The sequence below is a fragment of the Silurus aristotelis genome, assembly GCF_946808225.1.
Source record: "Silurus aristotelis genome assembly, chromosome: 9".
In the NCBI taxonomy this organism is placed as follows: Eukaryota; Metazoa; Chordata; class Actinopteri; order Siluriformes; family Siluridae; genus Silurus; species Silurus aristotelis.
In genome coordinates, this window is record NC_139582.1 from 22,972,285 (window position 1) to 22,992,989 (window position 20,705).

At 38.7% G+C, this 20,705-nt stretch overlaps 1 protein-coding gene across 2 annotated transcripts in view; it reads left to right on the forward strand.

Moving 5' to 3' along the window:
• adam12b (ADAM metallopeptidase domain 12b) overlaps positions 1–20,705 on the forward strand; it is a 146,859-nt gene that overhangs the window by 111,654 nt on the left and 14,500 nt on the right. For both annotated transcript variants that reach the window (XM_083550436.1, XM_083550437.1), the window contains exons 12-15: positions 13,834–14,011; positions 15,682–15,771; positions 16,831–17,026; positions 19,184–19,292. In XM_083550436.1, the coding sequence (XP_083406562.1) occupies positions 13,834–14,011; positions 15,682–15,771; positions 16,831–17,026; positions 19,184–19,292 (573 nt within the window). The remainder of the gene's footprint in view (positions 1–13,833; positions 14,012–15,681; positions 15,772–16,830; positions 17,027–19,183; positions 19,293–20,705) is intronic.

The window sequence follows — 20,705 nt, forward strand, 5'->3', positions numbered from 1 at the left end:
GCGCCCATATATAAGCCGCACCCACTGAATTTTACAAATATTTTTATTTTAACATAAATAAGCCTCACCTGTCTATAAGCTGCAGGTGTCTACACTAATTAACTTTACACAGGCATTAACGAAAGGCATGTTACACACGGTGTAATGGGTGAAATATGTTGCGCTTCCTTTAGGAGCATAGCGGTATTTTGGTGAATAGCATGCCAATGCATTTTTCCAGTATTACTGCATGTGTTCAAGACGAAGAATATGTCCTTATTATTTTCTGACGCTCATTTACAAGTTTCTTTGACTAACCTGTAACGCTGTTGCCATGAAAAATAAAAAGGCACGAGTTTTGGAAACCTGTCTGTTCTTTTATGATTTCTGTTGCAACTGGAGTTAGCGAGCTCTCCCATGACCCTGACTCAACGTGTTACAACGGCTTTTATCTAAACAGTAGCCTACCAAGTAAGTCATTGTTCACGGTCTTCCTCCTTCCTTTCACAACTATTTCTCTCGGAAGTTTATCTTTTGGTATCGTCGTGCGTTTAAAAATCCCCACCATTGGAAGTTTTTCTCCCGATGCCATGCAGCTCAGAACACAGGTGAGTTGCGTTTTTTCGTTTCCGTTCGGAAATTTCATTGGTCTAATGTTAAGTCGCTCAGTTTTTTGGCTTGAAGTTTGTGAAACAGGGAAAAACCCAGAAAAAATCCATAAATTAGCCGCTTCGTTGTTTAAGCCAAGGGGCTCAAAACGTGGGAAAAAAGTAGCGGCTTAAAGTCTGAAAAATACGGTATATTGTCAGTTTTGCACTAAAAAACATCAATGCCAGTTTGAACTTGCTAATGCTGGCAAATGCCTACAGTGTAAGATTAATAATCCACAGCTAATCCATGCATTATACCCATCAACACCTACTGTAGCCATAGATTATTTCTTACCTAATTATTAAAAATTTACAGCAGACCTGTAGCATAGCAGACATGGGATCACATCTCATAAGGTTAAAACACTGCTTAATTCTTGTGTGAGTCAGACCCATGAAAAAAAAAACAGTTCAAAACTTCTGATTTTGTGCAGTTCATTGATGCCAACTTTCAACTTTCACCCGCTGAATAGAAACGTCAGTTGTGTGTGAAGTCGAGAGAAACAAGACTATGCAATTTTTTTCTTAAATGCCTTTCTTGATGGTATATAGGAAAACATAGATTATTAAAAAACATTTAATAGGTTTATCACCTAGGCCTAATGATGTATACAAAATTATTTTGTTTGCCTTTTCTTTATCTAGAATCTTATTTAATACCCCATTTTAGTTTAATGAATAGTACCATATCAGTATAAGGAAAAACACCACCACACCATTACTACTTCATATATGATTTACTGCTAACTGCAACATAGAAGAAAAATTATTCAATTCCAATTTAGTGCTTGCAAAAATCTCCCAAATTAAAAGCATTAGAATCAAGGGCTATACCAAAAAGCAAACAAGATGACGATACTTCCACCCCCCAAATGATTTATCATCATTGAGATATTTTTCTGTGCCACCTAGTTGGTACATTCCAGCACATGTGTTTGGTTTCATGAATTTAAACGAATTTAGTCACTTCCCTTATTATTTGCAACTATTTTGTAATTGACTTTGTAATTGACATATTTTTTAAATGTATATTTGCATGTTCCTTTGATTTTTTTTTCCTCAAAGAGTGCAAATACTTCTAGAGTTGGCTGTATAATGTTGACGGCTTTGAAAGTCATATAGCTGATTTAAACTGTATTTGCTATAAGCAGATGTTTTTCCCTGTCCTTGAAAAAAAAGGGTGTGGGTGAGTTGTGTAAATTTAAGCTTTTTGGTGGTTTGAGTAACGTTATTACGTTACTGGGCCTGGGAATCACTTTAAGGATTTAGTGGACCAAACATGGAAGTGAAGTGTGATTGTGGGCTGAAGGATTTGCTGGGCACTGAGATAGTTATGTAAAGTGATTCCAGAGGGGAAGTTTAGGGGGTTGCACAGATTGTGGCTAGGAACAGAGGGATTGGTTTGGTTTGGCAACGGAGAAGACAGCGAGGTAAGCATTGAATATGAGAGGGTCTGAGTGGACACGCACACTTGACTCGTGTGTGTGGGTGTGTGGTGTATGTTTTTCATGCTTGTGTGCATGGCTGGCTTTCCTTATCTGCATACTTCCTGCAGCATGGCTGGAGAGCGCACTGGCAGGGAAATGGCACTCGCACACTCTTTACAGCTTAGTTTGCTGAATGCTCAGTTCCAAGCTCCGTGAACCAGTCTGACCTGCCACCAGGCTTTCCAGCTTTGCTCCATGCCAAATGCTCCAAGCTCCTGTTACTCCTGAGCCAAGCTTTGGTGCCAAAATACAAAACATGCCAAGAGACTTTCTTGCATTTGCCATTAATATTCTATCCCTCCCAGCACAAACTTTGTCTGGCTTCTTGGTCTACATGTCATTTTTCACACTGTGCCTTATTCAGCATTGATGAATTAAGTATCTAAAGTTGGTGACACCATTATTAATGGTGTGAAAGTTTTTTGAAAGGTGTGCAGTTCTCATTTCTGATGTAACTTGAGTAGAGGTCTCAAATTTATTTCCGCAGTAATATCTCAGGCCACTGCCTTTAAGCCAGAGAACATTTTGTAAAAACATACAAATGCAACACTAATGAAATCTTATTTAAAATATGGCAATTATTCATGGAAAAATAAACATGTAACATTTAATACATGTACACTGCTACTGCATTGCTTAATAAAAAGCATTAAACCATGAATCACTCCAAATTTGGTTTAATTTTGGAATATGGAGTTCAGCTACATAAATCAGCAGCTTATAACAGATCCTATTAGGCACAGTTTATTTTTTTTGCGTTGTAAAACAGCAGTTAGTCTGTGTGCACTAATGAATGAAGTTGAAAGATAAAAGATAAATCAAATATTAATAATATTGTTTTATATTATATTATAATAATCTTAATAATAATCTTAACCTAATAATATCAATAATATTAATTAATGACATTACAGGTAGTCATCGACTTACGACCACTTGGGACCGACAAATCGGTCGTAACACGATGGTCGTAAGTAGAGTAGGCTATATGTACAGTACTGTGAAATGTACTGTCGTACGCCGAGGCTAGCGATTGTGGTCGTAAGGTCGAATGGTCGTAAATTGCATATAGTACCTGTATACTGATATATGTATGTATGTATGTTGGATATTCACCTCAATGGATACTATTGGTGGGCTGTCAGAGCCAGAAAGGCATTCTCTGCTGGTCTAAATTCAGAATCACTGATTTATTTATTATTTTATTAATATGAATATACATTTAATTATATAATTATTATTATAATTATTATTATTAATGTGGCAACATAATGACAGTATTAAAATGTGGATTGATTCACAAAGACAACTAAATTTTACACAGGATTATCTATGGTAATATTATAATTGTTGTTTTATCTATGTGAGACCTGACATTTCATGTAGGTAAATTATAGTTTTTCTTTACATGACTTTACATGACCTCACATGGAGCTGGTTTGACTTTGAAAAGAAAGATGTTGCTCAAAAGACAGCAGTCTGAAAACTAACAACTGTTAGTTGTTAGCTGTTTCCATTAATATTATTTCTAAGCTAAAATTAATATTTTATTAAAAGGAAACTTGTTTGATCAATATTGCTGTGACAAGTTTTGGAAAGAGGAAACTGGAGGAGGGCTTGGGACAGATCTGCAATTCCAATCAGTCATTCCAATGCCAGTCAATAATCACTCACACCTTCTTGTTGATGTCTACTCTGTTCCATGCTGTGTTTACCTTGTCATGCTCCTAGTTCTTTTGCTTTTGTCTTGTTTTTGTTTCTAGTGTTGCACTTTTTTTAAACTTGCTATACTTGCTATGCTCACAATTAAAAATCTACACGTGCATCCACTTTTGAATTCATATTGTGTTTCGGACTGTGATGAATACTTCAGTAATTCTTAATAAAAAGCAAATTAATTTCGTTTAGTCTATTTTACGGAATACAGAGCATGGTGTTACCCACGGACCATTGTTACACTTTACCATTGTAACACTTTACTGACGCTCTGGACAGGTAACATAGAAAACGTTGCAGAATGAAAAATAGAGGAACGGGGAGAAAACAGCAAAGGGCGAGAAGAAGATTCAGGTCAAAAATATGACAGAAAGTTTCTAAAGTTTGTGATCATTTCAAACTAAAACATAAATAAAACGCGGTGCGGTTACCGTTTTTAAAGTTGATTTTTATAGCAGGTAGTGGAGCACGTTTTTTAAGCTGGCGATAAATACACGGATTTAGTACGTGGAAGATTTCAAGCAGCTTTCCGGGGACAAGAAAACCACATCATGGTACTGTGCGAGATTAAATAAATAAATACATGAATGAGAATAATTATGAGTTTCATTAAACTAATAGTTTCCCGTAACACCGCCACTACAGAGAGACTTAATAAAAGCAACTCGATTTGTATTTTGAGGTAATATGGCTGTTAAATGCACTAAATGGATTTAGTTTTCCATTATATTCTTGTATGCAATTTCAGCAATAAAAATTTACATTTTTCTCAAAAGGCAAACAAAATACTTCATTTCAAGAGATCCGTTTTTGCTTTTTAATTAAGAAAAAGTCCTTCTTATCCAATTACTTGATAAATCGATGGAATAATGGCTAAAATACTCGATTACTAAAATAATCGATAGCAGCAGCCCTAATTATGTGACATCAGCTTTCAAGTGAGGGTATGGAGAAAGGCTTGAATGATTGAAGACAGAATGTTACATAAGCAAGGGCTCTTTTTACATCCTATTTTTTATTTTTTACTTTTTTCAGTGTAGTGGTTAATATTGCAACAATCAATCTTTGTGTTGCCAGCTGTCTCTTTTGGATGTGGCCGACTGGGTAGACACAAACTGGCTGCAAAAAGCCACTAGTGAGAATCATTACGTGTTACCTGCCACTTTGCTTGCCTTCCTTCTGTCTACAGCTGACACTTGACCACACCTCCGCTGCCACAAACTAATGAAGTATGCTTCTTACTGCCAAATGCTATGGCCATTAGTGCTTCGGTATTGATTTCTCACTGCTATGACATGTTGTCAGTAAAAAGTCTGGGTTCAACATTTGAATGGCATTCCCTTTTTCCTGGTATTTCATCAGAAATTAAGTTATAGTAGGAGGTTAAACACTAGGAAATGGACTTGGTGTGAAGGTAATGAGGGGCAGAATAAAGTGAAATGCCATGGACATTCCACTCTTTTCTTAAAGCAGGTATTTCATTGATTGACTCTTCAGCTGTTAATAGCATTCTCTACTGTGCAAAGTTGTTGAAATTTTGTAAAATTGTTTTTGGCCTTGGAATCACAAGGCAATGTATATAGATTAGTCACAATTCAAAAATTTATTTGTGGCTTAAAATTATGCTTTGCAGCTCAGAAAATGGCACTGGGTGTAAAATTAGAAAACAACCACGATGGGATGCCAGGCCACACACACGTTTTTTTAATCTATTTTTTGTAATACTGTATATACCAATGATATTCATAGTTGGGTCTGGCTTGCAGGGATCTGTGAAGCTGAGCCAGGGGGTCTATGATTTTTTTTTTTGTTGCTGTTATTGAAGTTATTTTTAATTAAAAAAAAAAAAAAAAAGGTTACTTAAACTGAATATCCACTAAACCATACCCATTTCTTAATATCATCCACTTGCCTTTCATGTGTTATGTAATTAAGTATTAACTGTGATAAATGCATAATTTTATTTTATAAATAAAAAATACTGTAAATCTATAATGACAGGATATCTCAATGTATTTCCTGCTGACTGCAAAAAGATTTAGTGATCTTGCTTTTATAGTGCAACTTGACTTATAATAAATCAAGATTTAAAAAGATGAGGTGTTTAAATTTAGTCTTATTACATAGGTTGTCTCTAGTAATACTTAAACACTCTTTTAAATATTGCATTGTTTATTATAAACTAAATGACAAAAAGTACAATATCGATTATAATTGCATTATTATATTTCAGGAAACATTTTAGTATATCTTCTCAAGAAATAAACCTTTAGAGTAGTCAATGTGCAGCATGTTTAACAGTACAGGTTTACTGTCCCCTGAACATACAGCCATTATTGTTTTAATAGCTGGCAACAAAAGTGAGTACAGCCTAAGTGATAACAGCATCTTTATTTGCTATGTTGGATGTTCTTTAATAGCACTGGTGACAGTCAATCCTGACACAGGAACGTTTGATTCCCAGCAGTGTCCTCCTGCTTCCTTTCACAAGAAGCATTAAAACCTTACACTGAACTTCCTCTTGTAAGAGGTAATGCCTTTGCAAATGGAAGTGCAGAGTTAAAAAGGCACAAAAAGGGCAGGCTTAAAGGAATGAGGTTATGTGGGAATGTGGGTGCCAAGCGTAAGGACAAAGTGACGTTATTTTCAGTGTTTTGTTCTCTAAACAAATAGATGAACAAATAGTTGAGGCAATTCTGTATGAAGTATTCTTCACTGCACCATAGACCATCAAAACGTTGATATCAATTTACATGAAAGCAAAGAAGTAATTCAATTCATTTTTATTTGTATAGTGTTTTTAACAATGAACATTGTCTCCAAGCAGCTTTAAAATGATAATGTGGTGATAAAAATGAATAAGATGTTCTCTCCACTGGTTCCCTGTACAGTACAGGATTCAATATAAAATCCTATTATTTGTTTTCAAATCTCTGTCTGGTACGGCCCCAGTCTATTTAAATGAACTTATCCATCCATGGCTGAACTCTCAGGTCCTCTAATCATGTCTTGTTTGAAATGCCTAGAACAAGATATAAATCGTGGGGTACATTCTCAGTAGCAGCTCCTAAGCTTTGGAATTGCCTCCCTCCTGATCTCACCTCTGAACGGGATTTCTCTACTTTTAAAGCTAAACTTTAGTCCCACTTATTCACCAAAGCCTTTGTTTAGTAGTAAAGGTGTGCTTAGTCGTCTGCTTCTTAACGTTTATTTTATTCTTGCTAATTTCCTGACCAATAATTTTTCTTATAAACATTAAAAGCATTTTCTTATTAACATTTAGCTATATAAAGCTTTTGCCCAAGTGTGTATATATGAGCCACAGGGTACACATTGCTTTTCAGAAAGCCAAAAAGTAGCCATGACCTGAAGAAGTTTTGGTTTTGTGGATGTTTTTGCATTACTAATAGTAAAAATGTGCAGCTGAGCAATCCCTTGCAGAAATATTTTGTATATTTAATGCAAATAAATTAAAATTTTAATTGAATATTAAAATTATTACAGCTAATGTTTACTGTCTGCAACTTTTGTTTTTGTTCTATAATTAAATGTACTTATTTAATACTGCTAATCAAATATGTTTAAATACCATCATTTGGCTTGAAATAGATAGATAGATAGATAGATAGATAGATAGATAGATAGATAGATAGATAGATAGATAGATAGATAGATAGATAGATAGATAGATAGATATGCAAAAAAAAAAGTAAAAAATGAAAAATAAAATTTTTTTTGCATCTCATAATTTTTGGATTAAAGAAAAAACATAAAAGACATATCTGGTCAGGGTATCTTTGTCCTAGCACAAACCATCTTTTTGTGGCAATTGATGTTGAAAAACCCGATGAAATATGTATTTATAAAATATCCAATTTGATCAAAAGTCAAGCTGTGAAAGTAAAGAGCAAATGTGACTTACCTGCATGTTGCCTTGATGATTAACCTTTCCGATTATCTATCTTTCTCATTTCTCTCACACATATTCACACACACTTTTAAAGTGCATATGATAATAAACATTAATTTTGAGATGAAGCAATAATGACTAATCACTGATACAATCAGTTATTCATTTACCTATACATAATGAAGATTATAAAATAAACAGCATGTAGTAAATACCATGTGGTTTATCGCCAAGCGTCATTACTTTTATGATCATCAGAATGTAAATTTACTTGTCCCTGCATTCATGCAGAGATCTACTAACGTGGAAAATTTTGCAACATGTGTTTATTCATGAGCACGCTCTGGTGTTTGACTTCTTTGTTGCTTAATTAAGTGACTTAATGTTTCTGTGTCTCAAAGAGTTAAACCTTTTAGACAGCTATTTTTATATGGAGCAGTCTCAATTTGATAAGGTGAAACAAATGAGCTCATCTTTCTCATTGCCCCATGACTTTGTTCCAGCTTGTCATAAGTGACAGCTTTTTGACTGAGAGAGATTAAAATGATGCTCAGACTGCCTTCTTTGGTTGTTAGAGTGATATGGTCAAGCTGTATTTAGAAATTGGGTTTTTCTCTGCATAATCATGCTAGAGGCAGATTTCCACCATGCCATCTTTTCTTTGAAATTTGCTGCATGCATGTCAAAGAGTAAGAACATAATTACACTGATCTATGTTCTTCAAGGATTTTTTTTTTCATATATATCAAAGATAAGACGTTAAATTGTGAAATTTGGTCAGATTTTTCTTTGCAAGGGAAAAATGTCACCTTGTAAGCAAGCTCCTCTCTGTACATAACTATGCTCATTGTTTATTCATACCATCTTACATAAGCTCCAAAAACAAGAATGAATGGTCATATTCACTTCAATTAAACTCAGGTCCTTTTCAGCAACTCGAGCTGCGTTGCAACATTTTGGGAACGAGGCTGTGTTGTCCATGCACTAAAATAATCAGTCAAAATTGGAGGCAGGCTGTCAAAGGTGGGGTGACGTTATGACCAGGAAGCTATATAACGGGCATGGAGTAAAGTGGAGTGGAGCTTTTGTTTTTTCACGAAGTGCTCTGTGTGAAAATGTTAATGTTGTGTTCGTCTTTGTCTGTCAAAAAAATAAATAAATGAAGGCATAGAAAAAATCCAAGCACACTTTTCGGTTGTGTTTGTGTGGCTTGTTTGGGGGGGTGGGGGGCAGCAGCTAGCGAGCCCGAGAGCGAGGAGCTCCTGAAGGTTGTGACACAGGCCGTAGAGAAGCTAGATATAGCTTGGCCAGCCGATGAGCATGAAGCCAGATGAGTGATTTTTGCTCCCGGCGTCGCAACGTGTGAGGTAATGAGGTGAGGTCCTGATGAGGTGAGGTGTCCAGATGAGGTGTCCAGGTCCTGGGCCCTTCTCACCCCCCGCTTTAGCCCCAAGACCGCGGTGTATTCCAACATCATGGAGCTCAGGATTCATGGTTATGGAGTCATGCCTGGGGTTGACGTTAGCCGGCTATCTCTTCCTGGGTGTGGCATCCTCCCTTAAGGCCCCGACACTACCCACCAAGCCCCTACATACTATGTCAGTGCTGGTGGGTAAGGCATACGCCTCGGCAGGTCACACCATGGCGGTGTTACAGGCATACCAAGCCAACCTGCTATGAGAGTTGGATGTGGGAGACATCAGGTGCAAGACATCCTAACCTTAACATCCACAAAGAGACATCTGTGGCTTGCCACAGTAATTTCTGAGAGGGACATGGCCATGCTGCTGAACACCCCACTAGATCTATGTCAGCTGTACCACTCTTTAACGAGACTCCGGTTCAAAATGCTGATCCTCACGCAGGTCGTGTCTCAGATCAGATCCGAGGACTGTTTTTTTTTCATGGTAGATGTAAAGAATGCGTACTTTCATGTACCTATCCTTCCTTCTCACAGGAAGTTGCTGAGGTTCACTTTTGGGGTTGAAGCTTACCAATATCGGGTTCTTCCATTTGGCCTTGCCTTGTCACCCTGCACCTTCACGAAATGTGTGGATGCGGCTCTGGCTTCCCGGAGACTCCAGCGCATTCACATCCTCAATTATATCGACGACTGGTTGATATTAGCTTGATCAGAGCAGTTAGCAGTCCAGCATCCAGATGTCGTTCTCTCTCACATGAAGGAGCTGGGGTTTTGACTGAACGCTGGGAAGAGTGTGCTTTCCCAATCACAGAGAAAAACCTATCTTGGCATTATATAGGATTTGACGACTATGCGCACGCAGCTTTCTTCTGCCCGCATTTTGTCCATCCTCACAGCCATCAGGAAGGTCAGAGAAGGGCAGTTACTGAATGTCAAGCAGTTAAGCAGAGCTTAAAGTGACCCCTAAGGGGGAACAGCTCAGAGGCTTTGGTCTCTCCACCGAGGTGGTAGAGACCATTTCCCAGCTCCAGCTCTCTCTACAAGGAGGTCGTATGCGGCTAGCACTAATTTGACCCAGTCCACTGCCTGGTTGGTTCAGTACTGCAGATCCTGCAGGAACAGTTCTTAAAAGGTTTGGCTTTTTCCACCCTTAAAGTCTACGCGTCCGCCGTTTTGGCGTGAGACTGGGTGGGACCTGGCTAGTGTGTTGGAAGTTTTATCTGAGCCCCTTTTGAGCCTTTGGCCAAGGCTTCATGGAGGCACTTTTCAGTTAAGACTGCGTTCTTGCCCAGTATCTGCTCTCTAAAGAGAGTAGGTGATTTACAAGCCCTCCCTGTGCCCCCCTTCTTTCTGGAGTTCACTCCAGGCATGGCCAGTGCCTTCCTGCACCCTAGAGCGGGTTACATCCCCAAGGTGCCCTCGGTCGTCCAACGACCTGTTAAGCTCTGGCATTCAACCCTCCTCCATTTCAGACCCCAGACCAGGAGAAGCTAAACTGGGTGTGTCCGGTCCGAGCACTGGACTGCTATGTCCACAGGACAAGTCCTTGGAGGAAGTCAGAACAATTATTCATCTTCTACGGCCCACTCCCCCAGGAGAGGCCTCCCTGCTCATAAACAGACTCTTAGCAGATTGATTTTCGATAATAATCTTTGACGTCTTTCTACGAGTCCTCTGGTCTCCACGTGCCCTTTGGGGTCAGATCGCACTTGACCCGGAGTGTGGCAGCCTCTAAGGCTTGGTCCTCTGGAGTGTCTCTCCAAGACCTCTGCGAAACTGTGGGCTGGTCCACAACGCTGACCTTGGTCGGGTTTTATAACCTCGACCTCTGTGCCACTCCTCTGTCCATTGGCGTAGCTGTGCCGACTCACACTAGTCAGGGATTGGTCAGTGTGGTGGTATTGGACTCTCATTCCTAAAGTGTTGCGACGCAGCTTGAGTTCCTGAAAGGGAACGTCTCTAGGTATGTATGTAACCCTAGTTCACTGAAGGAATGCAATGCTGCGTCTCTATGCAACACTGGCCGGTGTCCCTTCAGCACTTACTTTCCATTACAGAAGCTGGTGCGGGCTTTACTCCATGTGTGTTTTATAGCTTGATTGATTGCACACATTATTTCAGAGCATGGACAACGTGGCCGTGTCCCAAAGCGCCGCAACGCAGCGTCTCGTCCCCTCAGGGAACTACAGTTACATACGTAATTTTAAGAGGTTTTATTTGTATAATGCTTTCAACAAAAGACATTGTCACAAAACACATTTACAGAGATAATTAGGTTATAAAATTTGTATTTATAAGTTAGTGCCTAATTTATACATTTATGCCTACTTAGCAAAACCCAGCCATTATGGATGCACAAGCCAGTGCACTCTTAGTGCCGGTCCTAAGCCCGGGTAAATGGGGAGGGTTGCGTTAGGAAGGGCATTCAGCGTAAAACATGTGCCAAATCAAATATGCGGATCACAAATGAGAATTTCATACCGGATGGGTCGAGGCCAGGGTTAACAACGACCGCCACAGGTATCGTTAGCCGACAGGGTACCGGTGGAAATTGGGCTACTGTTGGCCGAAGGAGGAGAAGGAGAGGTGGAAGACGTCTTTAAATGTTGGTACTATGACGGGTAAAGGGAGAGAGGTAGCTGATATGATGGAGAGGAGAAAGGTAGATATGTTGTGTGTTCAGGAGACCAAGTGGAAAGGGAGTAAGGCCAGGAACATTGGAGGTGGGTTTAAACAGTTTTATCATGGTGTGGATGGAAAGAGAAATGGTGTAGGGGTGATTCTGAAGGAAGAGTACAGTAAGAGTGTAGTGGAGGTGAAGAGAGTTTCTGATAGGGTGATGATCGTGAAGGTGGAAGTTGAAGGGATGATGATAAATGTCATCAGTGCCTATGCTCCACAAGTTGGCTGTGAGATGGAGGAGAAGGAAAGATTCTGGAGTGAATTAGATGAAGTGGTAGATGGTGTACCTAGGAAAGAATGATTGGTGATTGGGGCAGACTTTAATGGACATGTAGGTGAAGGGAACAGAAGGGATGAGGAGGTGATGGGTAGGTATAGTTTTAAGGAGAGGAATGTGGAAGGGCAGATGGTGGTAGATTTTGCTAAAAGGATGGAAATGGCAGTGGTGAACACGTATTTTAAGAAGAAGGATGATCAGAGGGTGACGTATAAGAGTGGAGGAAGGTGCACACAGGTGGACTATGTGCTATGCAGGAGATGCAACCTGAAGGAGATTGGAGACTGTAAGGTGTTGGCGGGGGACAGTGTAGCTAGACAGCATCGGATGGTGGTCTGTAGGATGGTTTTGGAGGTGGAGAAAAAGAGGATGAGAGTGAGGACTGAAAGAAGAATAAGATGGTGGAAACTGAAGGAGGAAGAGTGTAGTGTGAGGTTCAGGGAAGAGGTCAGACAGGGGCTCGGTGGTGTTGAAGAGGTGCTGGATGATTGGGCAACTACTGCAGGAGTGATGAGGGAGGCAGCTAGAAAAGTACTTGGGGTGACATCTGGAAATTTTGGTTCAGGTTGAGAAGAGCCTGGAGAGGTGGAGATATGCACTGGAGAGAAGGGGAATGAAATTCAGTAGGAGTAAGACAGAGTACATGTGTATGAATGAGAGGGAGGGCAGTGGAGTGATGCAGTTTCAGGAAAAAGAGGTGCAGAAGGTGGAGGAGTTCAGGTACCTGGGGTCAACAGTGCAAAATAATGGAGAGTGTGTAAGGGAAGTAAAGAAAAGAGTGCAGGCAGGGTGGAGTGGGTGGAAAAGAGTAACAGGAGTGATTTGTGATAGTAGGGTATCTGCAAGAATGAAAGGGAAAGTTTATAGGACTGTGGTGAGACCTGCGATGTTGTATGGATTAGAGACAGTGGCATTGAGTAAAAGACAGGAGGTGGAGCTGGAGGTAGCAGAGCTGAAGATGTTGAGGTTAACGTTGGAAGTGACGAGGATGGACAAGATTAGAAATTAGTTTATTAGAGGGACAGCGCATGTAGGATGTTTTGGTGACAAGGTGAGGGAGGCGAGATTGAGATGCTTTGAACATGTGCAGAGGAGGAACATGAATTATATTGGTAGGAGAATGCTGAGGATGGAGCCACCAGGTAGGAGGAAAAGAGGAAGGCCAAGGAGGAGGTTCATGGATGTGGTGAGGGAAGACATGCAGGTAGTTGGTGTGAAAGAGGCAGATGTAGAGGACAGGGTGGTATGGAGTCGAATGATCCACTGTGGCGACCCCTAATGGGAGCAGCCGTAAGAAGAAGAAGAAGAAGAAGAAGAAGATGCCTACTTAGCACGTGAGTGAAAAAAAGTGGCCAGAAAAACTCCCTGAGATGGTATGAGGAAGAACATTGAGAGGAACCAGACTCAAAATGGAACAATCCTCATCTGGGTGGCACCGTATGTCCGTTCGTTTTAGTTCCATCATTGTTGAGAGAGTAGAGGGGTGTCAGGGAGAGAGAAATAAGGATTATTATGTATACTTATGGTTATATAAAAGTAAAAGACACTGTGCAGTGATCAGGGTCCAAGTAGGGAATCCAGCAAGACTAGCTATGGCAGCGTAACTAAAAGTAAGAGTGAGTCAGTGCTTTTTATGTGAACAGTACAGTATTTTATAATCAATGCGAGATTTAATATGAAGCCAAATGTTCATGTTTTCTCTTTCTTAGCTACCCATTCCCTACTGTGTTCAGCACATGCAGCAAGAAAGATCTTGCAGCCAGTTTGGACAAGGGAGTGGGTATGTGTCTCTACAACATTCCAGAGGTCAAAGTATTGTATGGGGGACAGACATGTGGCAATGGCTATGTGGAGGAAGGAGAAGAGTGTGACTGTGGAGAGCCTGAGGTAAAATTAATCTCTTCTTAATTTCTTAATTTTTTTGATTAGCTCATATATCAGTTGAAAAACACGTGACACTTGCTAACATTTAAAGTATTCAATAAAAAGAAATAATAAGCTACAAAAATATGTTATTGTTCCTATACACTGTAAGTTGATTCTGGATGCTCAATGATCGAAGAGTAAAAATTATTTTACTATAAGTTATTTAAGTAGGACAAATTATCATTGATAGAAATAAATGTATTAATCTAAAATTAATTCTGAATTGAGACAATTTCTGTATAGCTGATTTGTGACTGTAAGCAGCCTTTTTGTCTTACATTAACTTACAGAGAAAAACAAAGAGAGACAATAAGAGGAAGGGAAGTGAACATTAACTAACTTCTAGTATGTTCCACAGCATTAAATGTAATTATTAATGTATTACATAGAAAACTAGAAAAACATTTTTCATGTTTTTTTTTTTTTTTGGGGGGGGGGGTTGTGAATTTATTAAATTTTTTATTCTATTTAGTCACACTAACCAGTCATTGATTATTTTTGTATAACATTAGACCTTGTTGTGCCAGTAAAGTCAAGTCAAGAGGCTTTATTTGTCATTTCTACTATACACAGTGCACAGAAAAATGAGACAACGTTCCTCCAGAACCCTGGTGCTACACTAAACAAGTGATACTACATTTAAAAAACTCGGTTATACTGCTAAAAAAAATGCCTTGAATGGCAATGTAAAGAATGCAAGCAACTCCTTTATATGATCTAATTCAGGCCTTTACCAAAAGCCTTGATGGCTTTGACAGTTTATCAGGTTGACATTTCAGAGACTGTTGGGTTTGGTCAGATTGATGGGTTTAAATTAGGGAAAGGCTGAAATTCATCATACTCCATGTGTTCTTAATAACTTAGACTTGACAAGGCGTTTACCAACACATTCACACATCTGGAAGGATGCAGAGAATACAAGCCAAAGGAAGGATGAATGCCAAACAAAGGGACTTTATTGGATGCCAGATGAGGGACCTCCACCAATTTTCTCTCTTTTAATGCATGAACAACAGATTTTATAAAAGCCCAATCTTAGCCAAAAGAGCTCAAGCCTCACCCAGGCCTGGTCTGCCAACACAGGACAACATATCTGGGCTATGTTAACAGACAAAAATAATTAAGTAGAGGAAGTAAAAGAGAGAAAAAAACAAACCCTTGGCTCAATTAAAACCCATGTGAAATGTCCTAAATGAGTTCTTCTATAAAACAAACACCTGGTGCGTGTTTAGTCGATGTTTTTCTGTTAAACCAATTCTGCAGTTGTCAGAGTTGTTTCTTGGACTCTTTCTTTTTGACCTCTTTTTTCCTCTTCTTACATTTGAAAGACATCTCGCCTTTCCTTCAATTGTGAAGTGCTGATGAAAACCGGATATTTTCTGGCAACACACACACATCCTGGTTACACATTTCATTTGTTTCAGTATTTTTTCTCTGATGGGTATTTAAATCACTACCCCCGTTCCTCATACAGTATGTTAATCTAAACCACATGTTATACACACACCAACAGAAAGAACTGTACAAAAACTTCCTAACAGTGTGTGTGTGTGTGTGTGTGTGTGTGTGTGTGTGTGTGTGTGTGTGTGTGTGTGTGTGTGTGTGTGTGTGTGCGTGCATATTAATTTCAGGAGTGTGTGAACCCATGCTGCAATGCAACTACCTGTACTCTCAAAGAAAATGCTGTTTGCGCACACGGACAGTGCTGCGAGGACTGCAAGGTACTCATTTGATCTGTGCATGTCTCTGTTTTGACTCACTCCCTACTTCTGTCTCTCCTCCACCACATTCTCATTCTCAAAGGGTTGAAAAAAGGGACAGCATGGAAAACGCATTCTCTTTGCGCCATTAGTGAGCGCAACATGAACTGTCATTTACACTGCAAAGGCACACACTCAATTTCCTCTAAAGGCTTCAGACACATAAATCTGCCCACAAAGTTCACTGAATAAGGACAGAAATACTGAGCCAGCTTACAATCAGCACTGCTTTTTAGGCTGGCAAGGTCATGCAGATATCTTTTGGCTCATAGCTCAGCTGACACGATTTGGCATGCATTGTGTAGAGTTAAGCACTCGAAGAATCGCTTGGAAATGAAGTCCAATGCTGCTGCACAGTCACAATTTTTGCTTATTAGAATTGTGGATTATGAAACACTGTGCAGAACTTTGGGTTGTGTGCACTGCGATGCCACTATTGTTATTTCACCAAAGGCTACACTTCCCTGTTCTTGTGGTGTTCTTTGTGTTTTAGAGTATGTGTGAGTGTTTGTCTGTACATAAATATGTGTGTATGTGTGTGTGTGTGTGTGTGTGTGTGTGTGTGTGTGTGTGTGTGTGTATGTGTGTGTGTGAACTTGTTTCCCTGCTGCTGATTTTTTTTTTTTACTTTATTAAATTACTTCCATATACATGTATAAGAAGTCTTTAAAGTAAACCCGAATTTGATCACATGACCATTCCAAAGACACCTTGTTAAAATGTATAATTTTAAATGTAAAAAAACACGACACATCTCAGCAGGCACTGGCAGCTTTTAGGTAATATACTATGGTACATTGTGTGTTTATATTATTGTATTAATTTTTCATGCCATGCATCAGTGAACTTCCCAAGCTATTATTTATCCTGTATTAATACATATTAGGATAGCTGAGAGAATCGTTCATGTTTTTCTTAGTGCTTCAGTGTTAAATTAATTGTATGATATTTCTTGCCTTCTGTTAAACTTCTTAACCCTGGAATAAATATATTTCAACGTGTGCCTATGTGTGTTTGAAGTTGAAGCCTGCTGGAACACCATGCAGAGATTCAAGTAACTCATGTGACCTGCCTGAGTTCTGCACTGGTTCAAGTCCCCACTGCCCAGCCAACGTTTACCTCTATGATGGGCATGCATGCCATGCCGTTGATGGTTACTGTTACAACGGCATCTGCCAAACCCATGAACAGCAGTGCATTACACTCTGGGGTCCAGGTTTGTTTATTAACAAAGCTTTATATAAATTAGAAGAAAAACCTATACAATATATAACATATGAATGGTCCAAATGACCCATTTAACACCTGAAACTCCATCAGCATGGTAGTCTTCATGGCATATAATACACTTTAAATACAGTCTTTTACAGTTCTTTTAGATTTCTTTCATTCGATCACAGACATTTTGACAACCAGCAGAATTGTTTGGTTGTATGTCCATTTGTTTATGTAGCAAATAATTATCACATAACTTACTTATTTTATAGTAATATCGGTGATCTTTACCAAAATCACAGCCTAGGCAAGATGAAAAAGTTCTCTTAAATGTGAGGTGCCAATAAACAAACCCGATTCCAAAAAAGTTGGGACACTGTACAAATTGTGAATAAAAACAGAATGCAATGATGTGGAAGTTTCAAATTTCAATATTTTATTTAGAATACAACAAAGATCACATACTAAATGTTTAAACTGAGAAAATGTATTATTTCAAGGGAAAAAATAAGATTTTAAATTTCATGGCATCAACACATCTCAAAAAAGTTGGGACAAGGCCATGTTTACCCCTGTGTGTCATCTCCTCTTCTTTTTATAACAGTCTGCAAACGTCTGGGGACTGAGGAGACAAGTTGCTCAAGTTTAGGAATAGGAATGTTGTCCCATTCTTGTCTAATACAGGATTCTAGTTGCTCAACTGTCTTAGGTCTTCTTTGTCGCATCTTCCTCTTTATGATGCGCCAAATGTTTTCTATGGGTGAAAGATATGGACTGCAGGCTGGCCATTTCAGTACCCGGAACCTTCTTCTAAACAGCAATAAAGTTGTAATTGATGCAGTATGTGGTCTGGCATTGTCATGTTGAAAAACCGTCCCTGAAAGAGACGACGTCTGAATGGGACCACATGTTGTTCTAGAACTTGGATATACCTTTCAGCATTGACGGTGCCTTCCAGATGTGTAACACGCACTCATCCAACCCCATACCATCAGAGATGCAGGCTTCTGAACTGAGCGCTGAGAACAACTTGGGTTGTCCTTATCCTCTTTAGTCCGGATGACATGGCATCCCAGTTTTCCAAAAAGAACTTCAAATTTTATTTCTCCTGAGCACAGAACAATTTTCCACTTTGCCACAGTCCATTTTAAATGAGCCTTGGCCCAGAGAAAACGCCTGCGCTTTTGGATCATGTTTAGATACGGCTTCTTTTTTGACCTATAGAGTTTTAGCCGGCATCGGCGAATGGCACGGTGGATTGTGTTCACCGACAATGTTTTCTGGAAGTATTCCTGAGCCCATGTTGTGATTTCCATTACAGTAGCATTCCTGTATGTGATGCAGTGGCGTCTAAGGGCCCGAAGATCACGGGCATCCAGTATGGTGGATATCCAGACAGCGTGAATAGTGGAAAAACAATAACGGACAACGGGGAAGTGAACATGGGCTGCTTATATGTGTGTGTGATTAATGGAGATCAGGTGCACCGTGTTAATAATCAGGCGAGCAGCTCCGTGCGGGCAGGGCTGGTGCGGGTGAAGACGCAGGGTGCTCCCTGACAATTGCTACCTGTCCCAACTTTTTTTAGCTCTCATTAAATCCAAAATGAGCCAATATTTGGCATGACATTTCAAAATGTCTCACTTTTAACATTTGATATGTTATCTATATTCTATTGTGAATAAAAAATAAGTTTATGAGATTTGTAAATTATTACATTTCATTTTTTATTTAATTCGTACAGTGTCCCAACTTTTTTTGGAATCGGGTTTGTATGTTGCATACACAAATAATAAAAACATAAAAATGTAATTGATTTAGTGGAAGAATCTTGTCATTTTGCAGGTTTGCACTGCAAAACAAAATTATTATTATTATTATTATTATTATTATTATTATTATTATTATGAGACAACTTAACAGACAAATTTTATTTAATGTTCATATAACATCCACACTATGCAGTGTTGCTCAATCCAAATGGCTGCTAATATGACACAGGACACAGTGTGATACATGTTTAAACATTATTCCCTCCTTTAAAATAAGAAATTGAAACAGAAACAGACTGTTTTTCTAGTGCCAATTTGAATTAAGAATTAGAATTGACATCTCTCTCTCTCTCTCTCTCTCTCTCTCTCTCTCTCTCTCTCTCTAGGGGCTAAACCTGCCCCTGGTATCTGCTTTGAAAGAGTAAACTCCGCTGGAGATCCCTATGGCAACTGTGGCAAAGATTCCAAAGGCTCATTTGCTAAATGTGAAGCAAGGTACACCTTGCTAACAGCACATGACATTGCTTACATGCATACAATAATGTAATATTACACAGAAAGGGAAACAACTGACCTAGTGAACTTTGTTTTGTACTTATATGAGTAAAACAACAGTCTTTCTGTCCACTTTTCCTGCTTCAAATTAACTTTTTTTTTTTTTATAAGCCTCACTTTGCAGATCTATGTCCTGTATTTTAAAATAAATGTACTCACTCAAACTGAAGGACTGGTAATTGGCTTAATTGGTCTGTTCAGTAAAAAGACAAGATTATTCATGGTTGTGTCAAAATGTTATCTTGTAACAAAACAGAACTAATTACAATACAGCTCTGTAGAAATGTGTGGCATGAGACTACAGAGTATAAGTGTGACTGGGCTTTTAAATCATTGCCTACAAAAATATGCTTTAAAAAGACTACACCAAAGATACATGCAATTAGCAAACAAAAAAGGTGATAATTGGACTTAAAAAAAACACTTAAAAAAGCAGAAGGGATTGCATTTATATATATACTAAATAGACAAAAGTTTATGGATCCCTGACCATTAGATTTCCACATTTATTTTCTAATTGCTGTTATACTGTAATACCTAAACTCTTCTGGGAATATTTTGGAGTGAGGATGTATAGATTTTTTCTCATTCAGTGACAAAGGCATTAGTAAAGATGGGTACTGATGTATGATAATGAGGCTTGGGGTGCAGTCAGCGTTCTAATTCAAACTGTACCAAAGGTGTTCAATAGGGTTGAGATCAGAGCTCTATAGCTGACCACTCAAGATCTTCCTCTCCAACCCATGTAAACCATATCTTCATGGAGCTCACTTTAAGCAGGTTTGGGTCTTCCAGTTCAAGTGAAGAAAAAATTTAATTCTATCTCTTACAAAGACATCCAATTAAAGAGTCTGCCTCCAACAGTTTAAGGAAGAACCACTCATAGCAGAAAAAGTCATGTCTCAATACTGCTGTTCATATAGTGTACATGCAGCATACTGCATTGGGTTAGTGTTCGTTTTCCATTAACTTAAACTAAGGGGCCCAAACATGTTCTAGCATGATCTACAAATCAAGCGCCATAAAGACCACGGTCGGAGTAGAATAACTTGATCATCAATGACTGACTTCACTAATGCTTTTGCATAGCAAATTTGTGGAGAATTTTCAGTAGAAGTCTATTCAGTTATTATTGTTCCTTTTGTAGAATCTTATTTAATCATTGTGCAAAAATATGATAACAGACATTGGAGAGCATTTTTCAGAATTATATAATATATTTAAATTTGTTTTAATTATTCATTAAATATTTTTTTCTCTCTTTCTTTCCCAGTGAACATTTGACATACATACTGTTAATGTGAAGAAAGAGAAAAAAAACTGAATAAAACAAATAAAAGCCTAAGCACTGAC